Source organism: Sapajus apella, unplaced genomic scaffold, assembly GCF_009761245.1.
Source record: "Sapajus apella isolate SASKATOON/1434 unplaced genomic scaffold, GSC_monkey_1.0 scaffold36, whole genome shotgun sequence".
NCBI classification, from domain to species: Eukaryota; Metazoa; Chordata; class Mammalia; order Primates; family Cebidae; genus Sapajus; species Sapajus apella.
Window position 1 is genome coordinate 31,989,339 of NW_022436976.1, and position 19,625 is coordinate 32,008,963.

Genomic DNA, 19,625 nt, shown 5'->3' on the forward strand with positions numbered 1-19,625 from the left:
TTTTTTTTTTTTTTTTTTTTTTTTTTTTTTTGAATTTTCATTCCAAGTGACTAAAATGTAAGTGTACAGTACAGTGTATGTGTATAAGCTAGTTAACTCTATATTCAGAAACAGATACAAGCATATTTCTGAGCATGAAATACAATGATATGCAATCATATATATTAATTTCTCACAAACTATTCATGACAGCAAAATGATGCATTATTGATTTTTTATTCACTGGCTCAAAACATTTTTAGTCTTGTAGTATTGGTTGGCTTTTGTGATCAAAGACAGTGCTTAGTGAGATTTTATGTAGAGGTTAAAAAAATTAATATGTGTTTTTCCCCCTTTTAGTATTTTAGTGCTTAGTAATGCATAGACATTTAGCGAACTCTCCTTAAATATGAATTACTGGTAATAGTCATAAAACTAAACAATCAAAAGAGCTTAAAGATGTTGCAATGATTTTACAAATCAAGCTAAGCAAGCATAAATTGTTTAGGTTCAAATTGCAATTTGAAAGTTTAAACTAGATCTACAATATGTGTGATCCTGTTAAAAGGTCCTTTAGAAAGGATTAAAAGAGGCCGAGTGTGGTGTTCCAGCACTTTGGGAGGCTGAGGTGAGAGGATCACTTGAACCTAGGAGTTCATCACCAGCTTGAGAAACATAGGGAGACCTTATCTCAACAAAAATTAAAAATTAGTTGAGTGGCATGGTGGCACAAGCCTGTGGTTGAGAGGCAGAGGAAGGTGCTTGAGTCTAAGAGTTGGAGGTTGCAGTGAGCTGTGATCCTGCCACTGCATTCCAGCCTGGGTGGCAGAGTGAGACCCCGTCTCTAAACAAGCAAACAAAAATGTTAAAAGAAAGTACACTCTAAGGAATTTATAAACAAATAAGAAAATGAATTTTAATTTTAATTATAACTAATTTGTTAGATAAAAATATTAGTTACTCATTTGGTTATTCATCAAATCTTTACTGGCACGTCAGTCTCTGCTAGTTGTTTCTGGTAGAATGATGAATAAGACATAGCACAGCCTAGTGGGTCATGAATACGTGAATACAGACACCCAAAATAATTAAAATGTATTGTGGCAAATAGATTGGGACCTCTTATTCTGCTTGGGACCAATCCAAGAAAACTTCAGAGAGGGATGGTATCTTGAAGGATGCGTAAAGAGGTTTGCCTGGGAAAAGATGAAGATTTTCAGTAAAGTGAAAAATAATAGGGTGGCCAGGTGTGGTGGCTCACACCTGTAATCCCAGCATTTTGGGAGGCTGAGGCAGGCGGATCACTTGAGGTCAGGAGTTCGAGACCAGCCTGACCAACCCCATCTCTACTAAAAATACAAAAATCAGCTAGGTGTGGTGGTGTGCGCCTGTTGTCCCAGCTACTTAGGAGGCTGAGGCAGGAGAATTGCTTGAACCCAGGAGGCAGAGGTTGCAGTGAGCCGAGGTGGAGCCACTGCACTCCAGCCTGGGCAACAGAGACTTTGTCTCAAAGAAAAAAAGAAAAAATTAATAGGTATCATGTGCTAGGCACTGCTTTTGGGTATGGTAGCAGGTAAGACATTGTTTTCTTGTGGGCCTCATAGTTTAATGGGTAGAATCAGATGAGAAAGTAAACATTCAATTGTAATACATGATGTTAGTGCCATGGTTGAGAGCTATGTGAGTGTATGTTTGTGTGAGGAACGCCAGGGAAAGTTCCGGGAGGAAGTGATATTTCAATTTCCTATCGCAGAGCTGGGAAACAGCATTGAGAGTTCCCTGTAGTAGATAGGGAATGTAGAGGTAGGAAAGTTCTGGAAATCTAGAAAGGAAGGTTATGGTTCTGAGATTTTTTGTGTGTTTGTGAAAAAGTTTAATTAATTTCCTCTTAGATATATAATGATGAACCCAATTAGTGAGATTTTATGTAGAGGTTAAAAAAATTAATATGCGTTTTTTTCCCCCTTTTAGTATTTAGCCTTGCAGGACCTGATGTTGCTTTCTCAATATTCGCCTTCACGAAGACAAGAAGTTTTTAGCCTTAGCCAACCAGGTATTGCTAAAAGTAGTAGACCTGATTAGGCATGTGTGTGTGTGTGTGTGTAGAAAGTGATTCACTTAAAGTTTTTGGTGAGAAAGATATATTTAATAAAATATACGTCAGTGAGTCCATTAAATGAAGTATTAAATCTTATACAATGTAAGCATTTATTTCCTCCAGCTCCTTCATTTCCTGTACCTGAAGAAATTATGCAATACATTGACAATTTTAGGGCAAAAAAATACAGCTTAAGATTTCTAAATTTTGGCGGGTGTAGTGGCTCACCCCTGTAATCACAACACTTGGGAGGCCAAGGTGGTTGGACCACTTGAGCTTAGGAGTTCGAGACTAGCCTGGGCAACATGGTGAGACGCTTTCTTTATAAAAAATTACCCCAGCATCATGGGATGTGCCTGTAGTCCCAGCTAGTTGGGGAGCTGAGGTGGGAGGATTGCTTGAGCCCCGGAGGTTGAGGCTGCAGTGAGCCAAGATTGTACCATTGCACTCCAGCCTGGGTGACAAAGTGAGATCTTGTCCCCCTCCCCACCTAGAAAAAGAATTCTAAAAGTTTTAGTGCTACAAAGCATCTTAAAAATGAGGTGGTCTAATTTCTAGATGGGAGATCTAAGTCTCAGAGATTGGCTTAAATAAAGCTAATGTCAGAATTAGAATAAGAGTCCTGTCAGTTGGTTCCATGTACAGGACTCCTCCTTTTGCTATGCTACTCTGCCTCCCTTTAAAAAAAATTAGGAAGAAACTAGATTTGATGGTGACCCAAGGATGCTCTCGGTAGCTTGGAAACTTACCCACTGTTCTTGCCATGCTGTTCAGGCTGTGACTTTGCCAGTTCTCTGCTTGTTCCTAGAGGGAAAACAGTCCAGTCCCAGGTATCAGTGGGAAACAGAGAACCTGGGTAGCTTTTCTTCTGGTTTTGTTTGTTTGTTTGTTTGTTTGTTTTAAAGAGACAGAGTCTCACTCTTGTCACCAGGCCGGAGTACAGTGTCATTATCACAGCTCACCGTAACTTCAAACTCCTGGACACATAGGATCCTCCCACCCCAGCCTTTCGAATAGCTGGTATTATAGGTGCACACCCGGTGTGTGCCACCACACCTGGCTAATTTTTAAAATTTTTGTTGAAATGGGGTCTTGCTGTATTTCCCAGGCTGGCCTTGAACTCCTAGAGTCAGGCAGTTCTCCTGCCTTGGCCTCCCAAAGTGTTAGGATTACAGGTGTGAGTCAGTACACCCAACCAGCTTTTCATCTTCTTTTTAATAATCTCTTCATTATTTTGCCAAACTTTCCAATTACCAGATAAAATGCCAGATAATAAACCTTCTATAGTTAAATATTATATGGAAATACAACCCAGTTATATAAAAACATAATTGACTAGAACCACTCTCCTTTTAGTAGCATGGGAAACTCAGAGCTGATACTGTGAAAAATTAACTATAACAATGCTTTTCTATCAGGTTTGAGTTAACATAGAAATTCTATACACTAAATGTTTTTTTTAACCAGAGATTCAAGTAAACTGTAAAGGGGTGGCATTTGCTCTGCCAGAGAGTGTGCATTCTAGTACATATTAAAATTTAACTGGCTGGATGAAGCTTACGCCTGTAATGCCAGCACTTTGGGAGACTGAGGCAGGAGGATCATCTGAGGTCAGGAGTTTCAACATGATGACACTCCGTCTCTACTAAAAATTCAAAAATTAGCTGGGCATGGTGGCACACGCCTATAATCCCAGCTACTCAGGAGGCTGAGGTGGAGAATTGCTTGAACCCTGGAGGCAGAGGTTGCAGTGACCTGAGATCCCACCACTGCACTCCACCCTGGGTGACAGAGTAAGACTCCATCACAAAAACAAACAATTGATTGGTTACGCAGTTCCTAGTGTACCTGAGTTACAGTAGAACAAAATATCCTGAGGCCTACAGATGGAGTATTGTGTGTGTGTCTGTAGGTTAAGTGGTATTCCTTCTGAGTTGTACAATGTGGGGAGTATTTAAGGAGAGATCTAAGTGAAGAGGGAATGATCATTTGGCACACAGGATACAAAAACCAGTTTTCAGTGGACTTCTCTGCTATTAATGCGTAATGAAGCATACTTGATTTTTATATAGTAACTCTAGGAGACAAAGGTCTTATCAAATGATAATGAGAAACAAGGGAATTTTTAAAGGAATGGGGACACAGTAGTTTAAGTTAAATAATAAAATAGTAGATCTGTAAGCTCTCTGAGTGTAAAGTGTGATCATTATTAATGAGTCGTTCCCACAGGTATAACAGCAAATAGGGGCTGTTACATACATGAAAATGTAAAGAATCCCAGGGGTCAGACACAACAGAGGTCACTGGGGACCATGGAGGTGCATCTCATTGGACATCCTAGTATTCATTGTCCTATTTCATTGTTCACACTCATAGCAGTCTGTTTATTACTGCTGGTGAAGTAACCCTGGTCTTTCTCACTCAAGCTGTGATCTAGTGTTTGGCTTTATTTTAGCGACCAATTTGAGAGCTTTTGTTTTGTTTTTCAATGGCAAAATAGCAAGTTTTTGCTTGTAGACTTTTGGGAAACTTAATTCATCCAAGTATTTATTGAACTGCTGTGTATTAGATGTCATGAGTATAAATAGTAGCTTAACTAAGGAAATTGGGTTATGATGCAAAACACAATGTGGAATTTCTTACTTTTTCCCTCACTTTGTGGGGAAAATATAAGATTATTTACATTTTAAAAGCTGGTTGTTTGGACCTCCTAGGTGGACATCCCCACAATTGGACAGCCATTTCAAGGGGGTGTTTGAATCTTTTAAATGGTATGACTCAGAAACTGGTTCTCTATCAAGAAGCTGCTGCTACGAATGGGAGAGTGTCTTCATCTTATCCAGTGGAACCTAAGAAATTTAGTTCTCCAGGTAACACTTAGGACTACTAAGAGGGGAAAACACTTATATTTTATTTCCTAAGAAAGATGATCACAGTAGGCTGAGCGTTATAGCTCATGCCTGTAATCCCAGCACTTTGGGAGGCCGAGGTGGGCAGATCACGAGGTCAGGAGATAGAGACCATCCTGGCCAACATGGTGAAACCCCGTCTCTACTAAAACTACAAAAATTAGCTGGGCATGGTGGCGCGTGCCTGTAGTCCTAGCTGCTTGGGAGGCTAAAGCAGGAGAATCACTTGAACCTGGGAGGTGGAGGTTGCAGTGAGCCAAGTCTGTGCCACTGCACTCCAGCCTGGCGACAGAGCAAGACTCCGTCTCCAAAAAAAAGAAAGATGACCATAGGTAATCTAAGAATACTTATATGAGTCTGAGGTGTATATTTTTAGGGAAAATTGATCTAACATATGGCATATTATATTGAACCAAGAAAAATCCCTGGGTATCATTGTAGATTGGAAAAATTAAGTCCAAAACATCACATTGTACACTATAAGTATGTGCAGTTTTTCACTGGTTAATTTGAAACAAATTAAGTTCAGTATGGTGGTAGCATTAAAAACACTAACAAAATGATGACTATTAAATAGGAGACTTCAGCTTACTCTAGTACAAAGCCAGGTTAATTTTCACAGACAATATTTGATACTGTTCTGGTTGCAGTAGCCCAGAGACAAAAAGTTGCTGTCCCAGAGAAGAGCAGCTGAGATGATTGAGTGATTTGGGAGTGGGGCATAATGTTAGTACCCTTTCCATTTGAAGGACGAAAGCTGAGAGGAAGAAGTATAGCTGGAGGAACCTGTCCTGTTTACCACATCCCTTAAGTAGAAGATGACTGATAAAAGGACTTAATGTTCTATGTGTTTTGGAGCCAGACATTTGGTGAAAATGGATGAAACTGGCTGGGTGAGGACGGTGGTAAACCTGTGAGCATAGGCTTCATCTGAAGGGAGAAGCTCTTGGTTAGCGCTGCTCCATTGTTCTCATATGGGACTTTGGATCTGCTATGTGAAATTCCAGTCTTTTTTAAAAAGAGAAGCCTGAAGTCTTAAAAAAAGTTTGGGGTGATACCTTTCAGTTTTTAAACATTGGCAACTAATCTTGATATTTAAAAATCACTGTATGGACCAAAGCAAACTGATCTGGTTTCAAAGTCATTACTCAGGGGGAGCCATAGCCCCAAAACAAATAGATTACATATGAAAAATGATTTAAATAAATTCACAGATGTCAGATTTTGAAAAGTTTGAGAGTATTTCAGATGTTATCAGCTTTCAGATCAGCATTCCTCTATTCAACAAATACTTATTGAATTCCTACTGCATACCAAGCAGTGTGCTAGAAGCCAGGGAACCACAGATGAAAAACACTCTTGGAACTGACCTTTTAGTGGAAGGCACACAAATAGTGATGGAATATAACCACCAAAAGGAAATCTGTCCAAAAGGAGTCTGATTGGGTAAGATGATGTTTGATGATGAAAGGAAGCCTTGTTTGCTACAAAAAAAGTTTATATATATAGGATAAAAGGTTTTTATCCTGTAGTGATATGGAGCCATTGGAGAATTTTGAATAGGCTAGTTCCATCAAATTAGCATGTTAGAAAGACATTGTAATCCTGGATTGGGCAGATCACAAGTCTGACCAAATATGGAACATTCATTATGATAAATTTTTGTCGTATACCATCACTAAGCAAAAATGTCTCTTATTTTGAGGAATAATTGTAAAACTCTTAAAAACTCCAGTCTTAATTTTTAAATTGATTTTTCAAAGATTTCTAATTTCCACTGATTTTTAAAAAGTGATATCATGGGCCAGGCATGGTGGCTTATGCCTGTAATTCCAGCTCTTTGGGAGGCCGAGGCAGGCGGATCACTTGAGGTCAGGAGTTCGAGACCAGCCTGGCCAATATGGTGAAACCCCATCTCTACTAAAAATACAAAAGTTAACTGGCTGTGGTGTTGCACACCCATAGTCCCAGCTACTCAGGAGGCTGAGGCAGGAGAATCGCTTAAACTTGGGAGATGGAGGTTGCAGTGAGCCGAGATCATGCCATTGCGCTTTAGCCTGGGCAACAGAGTGAGATTCCTTCCCCCCCCCCAAAAAAAAAAGTCATATAATAAAAATTTGGTACTTGTGATGTTTAATTTCTTATGGTGGTTTTATTAAGAAGATGGAATCCTAATGCAGTTTGTTTCTGTGGCTTGTGCTGGAGTGGCAGGGAAAGTTCCTTTGTTTTTGCACAGCAGACTCTATTGCTAAACTGAAGAGTTATAAAATGATTTTTGAAAAAGCTATTTACAGGTCAGACTTATAGATATTCTGGGCAAAAGAGCTGTTGGTATGACTTTTGTTAACTTGAAAGAACTTTGTGGCCAGGTGTGATGGCTCATGTCTAATTGTAGCACTTTGGGAGGCCAGTGCAGAAGGATTCCTTGAGCCCAGGAGTTCAAGACCAGCCTGGGACTCATGGCAAAACCATCTGTAAAAAAAAAAAAAAAATTAGCCAGGCATAGTAGCCTGTGCCTGTATTTGTAGCTCCTTAGAAAGCTGAGGTGGGAGGATCGCTGGAGCCCCAGAACTTAAGGCTGCAGTGAGCCGAGATTACGCCACTGTACTCCAGTCTGGACTAGCAAGATCCTGCCTCAAAAAACAAAAAAAAGGAAAGAAAAAAACTTTGGGGAAAATGGTGTAAGGTTAACTTTTTTTTTCCTGTACGTGTTCACAATACAGATTTGGTGTGTTCAGCCAACTAATACTTAAAATAGTAACATAGTAAAACTGGTCAGATTCTAATGCAGTAATTAAAGTTGCCATTCAGAAATAAAGTGTGAATTTCTCTAACTCAAAATTGCTTAGAGTTAGAGAAACTGACCTTGAATATGAAGATATTCATGGATGGGAGAAAAAAACGAGAGACTGTATCAATCTGACAGATGATGATGCATAAAGCTCTTTGAGTGGAGCTTGAATTACAGTAATAAAATCTGGATCTTGACAATGTAATCCTAAATGGAAACAATCTACTGAGCTTTGGGTAAATGCATTAAACAAAAATTTGGTAGGTATAAAATCTGAGAGTGTTGCTGCTAGCCTGCTTGGATCAGGTTGCCTCTTCAGCACTGGATCTGTTCTTTTATAGAAGAAACTACTTTTCAAACACCAAAGTCTAGCCAGATGCCTCGGCCTTCAGTGCCACCATTAGTTAAAACATCACTGTTTTCTTCAAAATTATCTACACCTGATGTTGCGAGTCTCCCTGGAATCCCGTTTGGCTCTAGTGTGATGAATCGGATGGCTGGAATTTTTGATGTAAACACCTGCTATGGGTCACCGCAAAGTCCTCAGCTAATAAGAAGAGGGCCAAGATTATGGACATCTGCTTCTGGTGAGAACTATATGTTTTCTAAGATTTTACATGTCATAGTTGCAGAGGATCAGACAGCCTAAGTTCTTATCTTGCCTTCTTTTCTTTTTTAAAAATAGATCAGCAAATGACTGAATTTTCTAATCCTTCTCCATCTACCTCTATTAGTGCTGAGGGTAAGACAGTGAGACAACCCAATGTGATTTATTCATGGATTCAGAATAAACGTGAACAGGTAGGATGATATGGTTATAGAATTTATAATTGCATGTAACATTGAGAACGTTAAGGATCTCACATGAGTAAGCCATCAGGAATAAGAAGGGTTTTTTTTTTTTTTTTTTATGCTTCATGGATTAAGTTGACTCAGATGAAGCAGCCAATGTTTGACTGGTTTGAGGAGAGTACACATTGTAATTTCATATGACTTGACCTGATAACCTGTGAATTCTTTCATGTAAGAAATATTTGAGTTCTTTGTATACATGCGAGGTATGCTTTTAGGCACTGGGAAAAAAAGCAAAACAGAGTCCTCGTCCATATAATATTTACATTCGAGTGAGGGGAAATCAATGAGTAAGAAAATGTATTATACTCTGTTTCTCTGAAATATAAAATATCATTAATTGTAAGTCTTATTTTATGTACTGTTGAGAAAAAAAATGATGCCTTAAACCATGACATGCTATTGACTGTAAGATGCATTTCAATAGGTCACATTCAAGATACGGAAAACATGCATAAGAGGGAAGAAATTTGATATGTCTTAAGTCTTATCTAGAAAAATAGAGCACGGAAGACAGAGAGTTCCTAGGAGGGAGAGTATCATTTTATGTGGAGTGATAAGGGGGAGTCTCATTGATAAGGTGATGACTGATCACAGACCTGAAGGGAGGGCAGAGAGCAGCCCAATGCACCTGAGATGGGAATGGTCTTGGCTTGTGTGAAGAACAATGTGGATACCAGTGTGGCTGGAGCAGAGTGAGTGAGGGGAGAGTGGTAAGTGGGTAATAAGACCAGAGAGGTAGCAGGCACCCAGGGCTCACCGGGTCCATTGGCTGTAGTAAAGACTGGCTTCGCCTCTGAGTTGGATGGAAAGCCACTGTATGGTCTTGCCTGCAAGAATGAATGATATGATGTAACTTACATTTTGAAAGTGCTGTTCTAGGGGCTGTGTTGGGACTAAACTCTTGCAAAGTAGGTGTGGAAGCCCAGAGATGGTGTTAAGGCTGTTGCAGTAATCTAGTGGGAGATGGTTGTGTCTGTGACCAGAGTGGTTGTGGTGGGGGCTGTAAGATGTGATCAAGGTCTAGGTATGTATTTTAAGGTAGATGGAACAGGATCAGCTTATGGTTTGGTTGTAGTATATACTGGAAAGAGCCAGTGTTGACTGATAAGGTTTTTTTGCCTGAAGATCTGGAATAATATAGTTGCAATTTATTGAGTTGGAATTTACTAATGATTCTGGAGAAAGAGATTTGATAGAGGTGAGGGGAGGGAAATCAGGAGTTCGTTTTGGACATGCCAATTTTGAGATACCTATGAGACAACCAGGTGAAAATACGGTGAAAGTAGACATGTATCTGCAGTGTAAGGGAAAGTTCTGGCTAGAAGTGTAATTTTGGAAGTTTTCAGAGTATAGACAGTATTCCAAGCCATGAGACTCGATGCAGACTCTAATGTAGATACGGAAGAGATCCAAGAAAGGGGCCTTCCAATGGCCAAAGGCCTGGGAGATGAAGAATAGCAACAGAGACTGAGGAGCAGCCTCTGAGGTGGGTAGAAAACCAAGAAAAGAAAGAGTTTCAAGGAGAAGGTGGGAGTGTCAGATGCTGTGGATGGCTATCACGGGATGGGAGCCAAGAACGAAGTGGTGAGTTAGTAATGTGGAGGTCAGCTGAGTCCTTGACAAGAGCTGTCGGCTGGTGTAGTTGCAGACAAAAGCCAGAATGCATGGGTTCAGGAGAGACTGGGAGACGAATTGGAGACCACAAGAAAAGCCACATTTTTCAAGGAGTTTGTTGTAAGTGGAACAGAAAAATAGGGCAATAGCTGGGAGGAATTGAGGGGTCGTGGAAACTTTTTTTTATTTTAAGATGGGTTCTTGGTCTGTATTGCTCAGCCTGGAGTGCAGTGGTATTATGATCATGGCTACACTGCAGCCTTGAACTCCCGGGATCAGGTGATCCTCCCACTTCAGCCTCCTGTGTAGCTGAGAATACAGGTGTGTGCCACCATGCCTAGCTAATTTTTTTAATTTTTATTTTTTGTAGAGACACAGTCTTGCTGTGTTGCCCAGGCTGATCTCAAACTCTTGGCTTCAAGCAGTCATCCTGCCTGAGCCTCATAAATAGTTGGAATTACAGGTGTGAGCTACCATGCTGGTCATGTTATTTTTTAATATGGGAGAAATTGTAACATGTTTGCAGGTGGAATGGCTGATTAAAGGGAATGAATAGTTAAAGGCATTTTATAAACTTCAGGATCCCATAGGGCTCTCTGTGCCATGAGTAGATACAGTGCCGCACAACTTTTTGCCCAGCCAGACACGTGCTGCTTGCTGCAGCCCTCAATGACTAGTCACACAGCTTTGGGTGAGAGTATGGTAGGAGCGGATTCACTTTCAAGTTAGTTGGGTTAGCTGTTAGTTGATACTAAGAATATTTTTTCCCCCGGGAATGTCAACTACTAGAAAACTACTTTGTGTCTTAAGATATATTTTTTTTCCTGTAATCTCAGCACTTTTGGGATGCCAAGGAAGGAGCATTGCTTGAGCCTGAGAATTTGAGACCAGCATGGGCAACATGGCAAAACGCCATCTCTACTGAAAATACGAAAATTAGCTGGGCGTGCTGGTGCACTCCTATAGTCCTAGCTACTTGGGAGGCTGAGGTGGGACAATTACTTGAGCCCAGCAGGCAGAGAGGTTGCAGTGAGCTGTGATGGTGCCACTGCACTCCAGCCTCGGTGATAGAGTGAGACCCTTAAAAAAAAAAAAAAAAAGGCTTTTTTTTTTTTTCCTGTGAGAGAAACAGACTTTTTTTTTTTTTTTGTATTAAGAGGCCAAAGGGTAGGACAGTTACACAGAATTGCAAAAGAATGTGGTCTTAAAAAATATCTCCAGCCTGTAATCCTAGCACTTTGGGAGTTTGAGGTGAGAGGATTGCTTGAGCGCAGGAGTTTGAGATCAGCCTGGGCAAGATGATGAGACCCTGTCTGTCCAAAAAAATTCAAAAATTAACCTGGCATGGTGGTGTGTCTGTAGTCCCAGCTACTCAGGAGGCTAAGGTAGGAGGATCCGTTGAACCCAGGAATTTGAGGTGGCAGTGAACTGTGATCATACCACTGCACTCCAGCCTGGGTGGCCCTGTTTATGAAATAAAATTTAAAAAAAGAAAGAATTTCACCAGAACCACTTAGATTTTTATTTTTTTATGGCAGGGCTCTCATTTGGGGGTTAAACGTCTATACATGGGAATACAGTTGAGGTTAGTTGGCCCATCTTGGTTATCCAATTTATAGTACAAAGGTATTTAGTTACATGGTTTATTGTTTTTTATTGTTCTTTACCCACAAGATGTGAAGTGTTTCATTTTTTCATTTAAGTTAGTGTCAGGAAGAACTGGGAAATGTGTTATATTTGAATAGAATTTAAAAGATAAATGTGTTAATTCTTCCTTTTTTCCAACTCAGATTAAGAATTTCTTGTCAAAACGGGTGCTGATAATGTATTTTTTCAGTAAGGTAAGCATATGTGGTTATAGCATTGGGAATAGGGAGGAAGGAAATGAAATATGAAATGAAGTAGCAGATATGATCTGACTTGTAAATATTTTATAGCTTAATCCTAGCAAGCCAGACCACTTTGCATAGTGCTTCACTGAACCTCTGCTTTAACAATAGCTGCCCTAGACATATGTCTCACTCAGTGGCTTCTGAGGTTTGACTGTCTCGTTGCCTCTTGAGTCTTGGATGCTGGCAGCTTTGTGCAAATATGCAACACGGACCCCGTCCTGCTGCCTGGATCTTCACAAAGTGAACAAATCTGTGTGGCTGGTGCTTGGCTCATGTCCTGCTAGCATCTTTGTGTTTAGTGTTCAAAAGAGAGATGATGATATCACAGATGTTAAATTTATGATGAATAAAAAGTTATAATTCAGACCACACATGAAATGACTTTCCACCTTGTATATCAGCTGTTGCAGCTGCCACAGGAGAGTAAATCTCAGTTGAGAAGCTAAAGGTTCATTCCTGTTTTTGCTGGCTATGGCTGTTGTGTCTTTATTTAATCCTTTGATGTGCAAAACCTTTGCCCCTATGCAGGGGAAAGAATTTTTGTTTTTAGCTTTTAAAATCTAGCCCCTCTTTCTGCAGATATTGCAGTATTATCTAATATCACACTCACTCCATTAATACCTTCAAGTGAAAGTTTATGTTGGCATCTGTTATGTTTATTATTTGAGAGTCATACTCTGGTGGAAAAAGAGATCTGAGCAAATCTGATAGAATATAGATAACACATAACACAGTCATTTCAGGGTCTTGAAACTACTTTTCCACTATGGTGGAAGGGATGATCCACCCAACTAGTTACCTTTACTAAAAAATAATACACCCTGGGCTACCCATTAGAAGAAGGTATCTTGTCTTTCAGCAGAAGGAAGAGGAGTTGTCTGAAGTTTTACTTCAGTGCTTGGTTTCAAAAGGAGGGGAAGATAACTCACCATGAGTGTCTTATGTGTGCCATACTCTGCTTTCACTTCAGTTCCCTCATTAACTAACAGCATTCCTGTGAGATACGTCTTTTTATCCTCATTTTACAGATAAGGAAACTTGAGGCTCATAGGAGTCAGGTAGCTAGCCTCAGGCACAGAGACGGTAAGTGGCAGAACACATGGTGACCAAGATCTCCCATTTCCTTGCAAGTAAAAGGCTAATTTTGATCCCAGTTTTGCAGTGGATCTATTTCATGATAAATTATAGATGCTGCTATTTGATGTTAACAAATATAACTTAATAGGCTTGTTATATGGTATTTAATAGGCTTCATGGGTACATGACCAAAGACAACATTTATTTAAGTGGACCAGTTATTTCACACTGTTTCATAGCGGTATGTTAAAGAAGGTTAGGCAGCATGATCATGCCATTTGCAGCAACATGGATAGAATTGGACATTATAATCTTAAATAAGTCGGGCACAAAAAGACAAATATCACATGTTCTTACATATGGAAGCTAAACAATTTGATCACATGGGAGTAGAGTGGAAAGATAACAGACTGGGAAGGGTAGTGGGTAGGAGGAGGATGGAGAGAAGTAGTGAGGGAATGTGTTCTCTTTCTGGGTCAATGAGGGGACGTAATTTTAAGGGCAGGAATTTCCCAGCACCATGCCCCCCTCCCATCTCTCTCCATCCGGGAGATTTAACAGTTTATGTTTGAATTTCGTGGGTGTGGGGAGAAACTAAAAGTCAGTCACTCCAGCGCAGGTTCTAAGGAACTCCTTTCATTGGCCCAGGGTCTTGGAGAAGGTGGAGGTTCCTCCCAGGTAAAAGTCCGTCTCCACACACCTGGCTGGATTTCCCCCCTGGAATCCCCTTCCACACGCTTCGTGGAAGTCTTTCTCCTCTTTTCTTTTCTCTACTTAAATAAAATCACCTTTCTGCAACACTTCTTGGGTCCGATATTTACTTTTACAAGCATATGGCGCACCTGCAGTGGTCCCATTGCTTATTCTTTAAGAGATTGGAGACCAAGAACCCACAGCATTCTCTTGGGGGAGCTGTGCCTCACCAGCACCCAAGAAAAAACCTGGTTACAGTAGGTTAAAAGATAAAAATATACAGTTAGATAGAAGGAAGAAATCCAGTGTTTGATACCAGAGTAGGATGATTACAGTTAACAAAAACGTATTACACTCAGGTGATAGATACCCTAAATGCCATGACTTGATCATCATGCATTATGTACACGGAACAAAATTTCACATGTACCCCATCAATTTGTACAAATAAAAACATTTTTAAAAGGAAGGTTACATGGTTTTGCTTTGAGTGGGTTGAAGATAGACATTTTAAGAGAGATAATAAGTAGGTAGTTTTTGTTGTTTTTGTATTTTTGAGACAAAGTCTTGCTCTTTGCCCAGGCTGGAGTGCAGTGACCCACTCTTGGCTCACTGCAATCTCTGCCTCCTGGGTTCAAGCAATTCTCCTGCTGGGACTACAGGTATGCACCACCACTCAGGCTAATTTTTTGTATTTTTAGTAGAGATGGGGTTTCACTAGATTGGCCAGGTTGGTTTCAGACTCCTGACCTCCAGCGATTGGCCCACCTCAGCTTCCCAAAGTGCTGGCCTGGCCATTTTTTTAATTTTTATTTTTAATTAATTTATTATTTTTGTTTGTTTGTTTGTTTTGAGATGGAGTTTCGCTCTCGTTGCCCAGGCTGGAGTGCAATGCTGCGATCTCAGCTCACTACAACCTCCGCCTCCTGGGTTCAAGCAATTCTCTTGTCTCAGCCTCCCAAGTAGCTAGAACTTCAGGCATGTGCCACCGAGCCCAGCTAGTTTTTATATTTTTAGTAGAGGCAGGGTTTCGGCATGTTGGCTAGGCTGGCCTCAAACTCCTGATCTCAGGTGATCCACCCACCTTGACCTCCTGAAGTGCTGGAATTACAGGCATGAGCCACCACGCCCAGCCAGCCCAGGCTGGAATGCAGTGGTGTGATCTTGTCTTGCTGCAACCTCAACCTCCTGGATTCAAGCAATTCTCCTGCCTCAGCCTCCTAAATAGCTGAGAGTGCAGGCACACACCACCACACCCAACTAATTTTTGTATTTTTAGTAGAGATGGGGTTTCAGCATGTTGGTCAGGCTGATCTCAAACTCCTGACCTTGAGTGATCCACCTGCTTCAGCATCCCAAAGTGCTGGAATTACAGGCACAAGCCACCACACCCAGCCAAGTTTTTACAAAAGTTTCTGTAACTGTTATCTTAAGTGATCTCGGTACTAATTCTGCGAGGTGGGTTGAGTGTATGTAGCTTTAAATTAGAAACTGAGGCACAGATTTAGAGACTTGGCAAGGGTCACACAGTGAGTTGATGGTAGAATGCTTTATTGTAGTTAAATGAGTAATTATCAAGTTAAATATAAAAATTTATTTTAGATTTTAATTCTTGAGAAGTAGCTGTGAATTTTTTGTTATAGTCTACGTGTTTAATTAAAGGAAACAATGGATTTTTGCTCAGGGGAACTTACTTAAATGTTTTGGTTTTATTTGTAGCACCCAGAGGCCTCCATTCAGGCTGTTTTTTCAGATGCCCAAATGCACATTTGGGCATTAGAAGGTAAGCAATGACTGTGAACTGTAACTACGATTTTAATTGTCAGTTAAATATTGAAGTATAATCCATGAAAGGTCAGTTCTGGTCCTTGATCTCAGTCTTTGAATTTACAGATACATTTTTATATCTTTGTTTTATATAGATCATTTTGAAAAGTATATTTAAGTGTACTTTGATTTGGGCACAATTTTTTCTTGTACATAAGATGCTAAGCCTGGTTTTTGTTTTGTTTTTCTTATTTCGAGACAGGGTTTTGCTCTGTCATCCAGGCTGGAGTGCACTGCATCTTTGACCTCTTGGGCTCAAGCAGTCTACCTCACCCTCCTGAGTAGCTGGGGCCACAGGTGCACATCACCATAGCCTGCTAATTTTCTTTTTGAAACAAATTTTTGTAGAGACAAGGTTTTCCAGGCTGGTCTTAAACTCCTGGGCTCAAGTGATCTTCCTGCCTTGACCTCCCAAAGTGCTGAGATTACATGTGTGAGCCACCACACTTCGTCTTTTTTGTTCGTTTGTTTGAAGAGATGGGAGTCTTGCTGTGTCTCCCAGACTGGAGTTCAATGGCATGACCATAGCTCGCTGCAACCTTGAACTCCTGGGCTCACGCAGCCCTCCTGCCTCAGCTTCCTGAGTAGTTTGGATAATAGGTGCATGCCACCATGCCCAGCTCAGTTTTATATTTTTGTGTAGAGACAGGGTCTTGCTATGTTGCCCAGGCTTTTGAGCCTGGATTCTTTTATATCTTTCTCTACTTCAAAAAAGTGCAACAGATAGATTGTTTTTAACTTATAGATATAGCCTTCTCAGTGCTTAAATGATTCTCAGAGGCCTTTCCTGACCATTCTGTGAAAAGTATCCCCCTCTCAATTATATGCCCTTATCATATTTTTCTTTCCAGGCACATATCATTACCCTATGTATTAGAATTTTCTTCCTAATAGAGTGTAAAGCCAGAAACTTTGTTATTTTATTCATAACTAATGCAGTTGAGTACTTTCTCAGTATCTATTCCAATTTTTCCCCATTTTTCTATTGTATTGCTCTTCTTTTTTTTTTTATTTGAATTTTTGAGACAGTCCCACTCTGTTGACCAGGCTGGAGTGCAGTGGTGTGATATTGACTCACTGTGATCTCCGCTTCCTGGGCTCAAGTAATCCTCCTACCTCAGCCTCCTGGGTAGCTGGGATTGTAGGTTTATGGAACCATACCTGGCTAATTTTGTATTTTTTATAGAGAAGGTGTTTCGCCATGTTGCCCAGGCTCATCTCGAACTCTTGGGCTCAAGCGATCTGTCTTCCTCCGCCTCCCAGAGTGCTAGGATTACAGGTGTGAGCCACTGCGCCCAGCCTGTATTTTTATTTTCAGAATATTAATTCTTCTTAAAATAGATGTATTTCAAGCAGATTTGCCTAATTTTGATTCACTTTTAACTTTTTCTTTCTTTTTCCCTTGAGGTCTTTCGCACTTAGTAGCAGCATCATATACAGAGGATAGATTTGGAGTTGTCCAGACTACACTACCAGCTATCCTTAGTACTTTGTTGACGCTGCAAGAGGTAAGCAATCTGTGCGTTGGGAGGGGAGAGAGGTCATCCTCCCCTCCCACCCAGTGTTTTGTTTGTTTCTTATATATCACACTTATTAAGTGACAAAACATGTTGGAAGTTAAAATAATACTTTTTTACGCTCAGGAAATTAATCTAAAAGACAGAAAAGAGGCCGGGTATGGCTCTCGCCTATAATGCTAGCGCTTTGGTAGGCCAAGGCTTGCGGTCGGGAGTCCGAGGTTGGGAGTTTGAGATCAGTGTAAGCAACATGGCAAGACTCAGTTTTTTACAAAAAAATAAAGAATTAGCTGGCTGTGGGGCTGTATGCCTGTAGCCCCAGCTATTCAGGAGCCAGGAGTTTGAGGCTGCACTGAGCTATGATTTCCACCACTGCACTGCAGCCTGGGTAACAGAGCGAGACCTTGTCTCTATTTGAAAAAACAAAACTAAAAGATAGCATAGGAAGAGATAACTTAATCCGCTTATAAAATTTTATAGAAACAGAAAAAGCAAGTATTCTAAACTTGTAGGATACGCCTCTGGTATTAAACACATTATTTAAGATACTAGAATTCTGTTCACTGCTAAAAGTGAATTCTTACACGATTTGTAACTACTGAAAGATCTGGAGTTATACGACCCATGCTGATAAGTGCCCTATTGGCTTGAGGTTCAAGAGCTGAGGCCAATAGCTGCCTGTCATCAGGCTTGGTGGCTAGTTTTAGTTAATAGGTTTTCTTGGTTCTAGACTTAAAGAAAGGCAAAAAATAAAACACATGCTTCCTGCTTTGCAGTAGGCTTCTTTTTCTAACTTCAGGTTGCTTGGTACCTTTTATGTCACCTTATAATATTAGTTATGTGTCACATGACAGTTATAAAAAGTGCTGGAAGCATATAGAGATAGCATCTGGAGGCTGGGCACAGTGGCTTATACCTGTAATTCCAACACCTTGGGAGGCCGAGGTGGGTGAATCACCTGAGCTCAGGAGTTCAAGACCAGTCTGGGCAACAAGTGACACCCTATCTCTATAAAAAAATGCAAAAGTTAGCTGGGTGCAGTGGTGTGAGCCTTTAGTCCCAGCTACTAGGGAGGCTGAGGCAGGAGAATCGCTTGAACCCAGGAGGCGGAGATTGCAGTGAGTGGAGATTGCGCCACTGCACTCCACCCTAGGCCACAGAGTGAGACCTTGTCTCCAAAAAAAAAAAGATAGCATCTGGTGGGTATAGTAGGCTTTCTGTTGAACTGGGCTTGAATGATAACTGGTGCATCTTTTGGTCTTGGGAAACCATTTAAGATATGAAGAGAAGGCTGGGCAACGTGATGAAACTCCGTCTCTACAAACAATTTTTTAAAAATTAGTGGGTGTGCCTGGGTGCAGTGGCTCACGCCTGTAATCTCAGCACTTTGCGAGGCTGAGGTGGGTGGATCATGAGGTCAGGAGTTCGAGACCAGCCTGACCAATATGGTGAAACCCCATCTCTCCTAAAAATACAAAAATTAGCTGGATGTGGTGACATGCACCTGTAGTCCCAGCCACTTGGGAGGCTGAGGCAGAAGAACTGCTTGAACCTGGGAGGCAGAGGTTGCAGTGAGCCGAGATTGTGCCACTGCACTCCAGCCTGGGTGACAGAGTGAGACCCTGTCTCAAAAAAATAAAAGATAATGAAGAGAAAACATACTTCTCCATTTCTTTCTTCAAAACTGAATTCATTTTACCTATTAGAAAATCTTACCCATCAAAACCAGTGATTTTTTGCCTTGAGCACTTTTTGTGAGTACTTTCTTTTGTATGTTACTTGAGATGTGTGTGTCTGCATGATAGTTTGATTATCGTTCCCAGGTGCCATTCTGTAAATAAATAGTTTCCTAGTATTTGCCCATAGCTTCTAATATTTGGCTTATCTAACTGCACGATAGGATGACCATGATTTGGGCATATCTTTGATGCTCCCAACATTTTTATCACTGGCAGTGTAGTTAAAATAACAACAGTGGTACAGTGCTTATAGTCTACAGAGTAATTTATCATTATTTTATTTGATCTTTATAGCTATCTTGTGAGGTAAGCAAGGCGGAAGTATTTTCACTCTTTTTTTTTTTTTTAATAGGTGAAGGAGGCTTAGTAGTGCAGTGACTTACCTCAGATCTCACACACGATCTCCTAGGTGAAGGAGCTGGGACTAGAACCCAGTCTGACTACAGGGTATTAGCACTGCAGTAGACCCCAGGAAAAACTACAGATCCACATCCATCCCCTGCTTTTTTTTTTTTTTTTTTTTTGAGATGGAGCCTTTGCTTTGTTGCTCAGGCTGAAGTGCAATGGCATGATCTCCGTTCACTGCAACCTCCACCTCCCAGGTTCAAGTGATTCTTCAGCCAAAGCCTCCCAA

General features: G+C 40.7%; 1 protein-coding gene across 3 annotated transcripts in view; it reads left to right on the plus strand.

The window, feature by feature from the left end:
* The window catches only part of NDC1 (NDC1 transmembrane nucleoporin), a 68,917-nt gene that overhangs the window by 31,485 nt on the left and 17,807 nt on the right, over positions 1 to 19,625 (plus strand). For 2 of the 3 annotated variants that reach the window (XM_032296940.1, XM_032296941.1), the window contains 7 exons: positions 1,951 to 2,032; positions 4,792 to 4,947; positions 8,119 to 8,364; positions 8,463 to 8,578; positions 12,037 to 12,087; positions 15,628 to 15,691; positions 17,143 to 17,243. In XM_032296940.1, coding sequence (XP_032152831.1) covers positions 1,951 to 2,032; positions 4,792 to 4,947; positions 8,119 to 8,364; positions 8,463 to 8,578; positions 12,037 to 12,087; positions 15,628 to 15,691; positions 17,143 to 17,243 — 816 coding nt within the window. The remainder of the gene's footprint in view (positions 1 to 1,950; positions 2,033 to 4,791; positions 4,948 to 8,118; positions 8,365 to 8,462; positions 8,579 to 12,036; positions 12,088 to 15,627; positions 15,692 to 17,142; positions 17,244 to 19,625) is intronic. The other variant, XM_032296942.1, reaches the window with a different exon arrangement.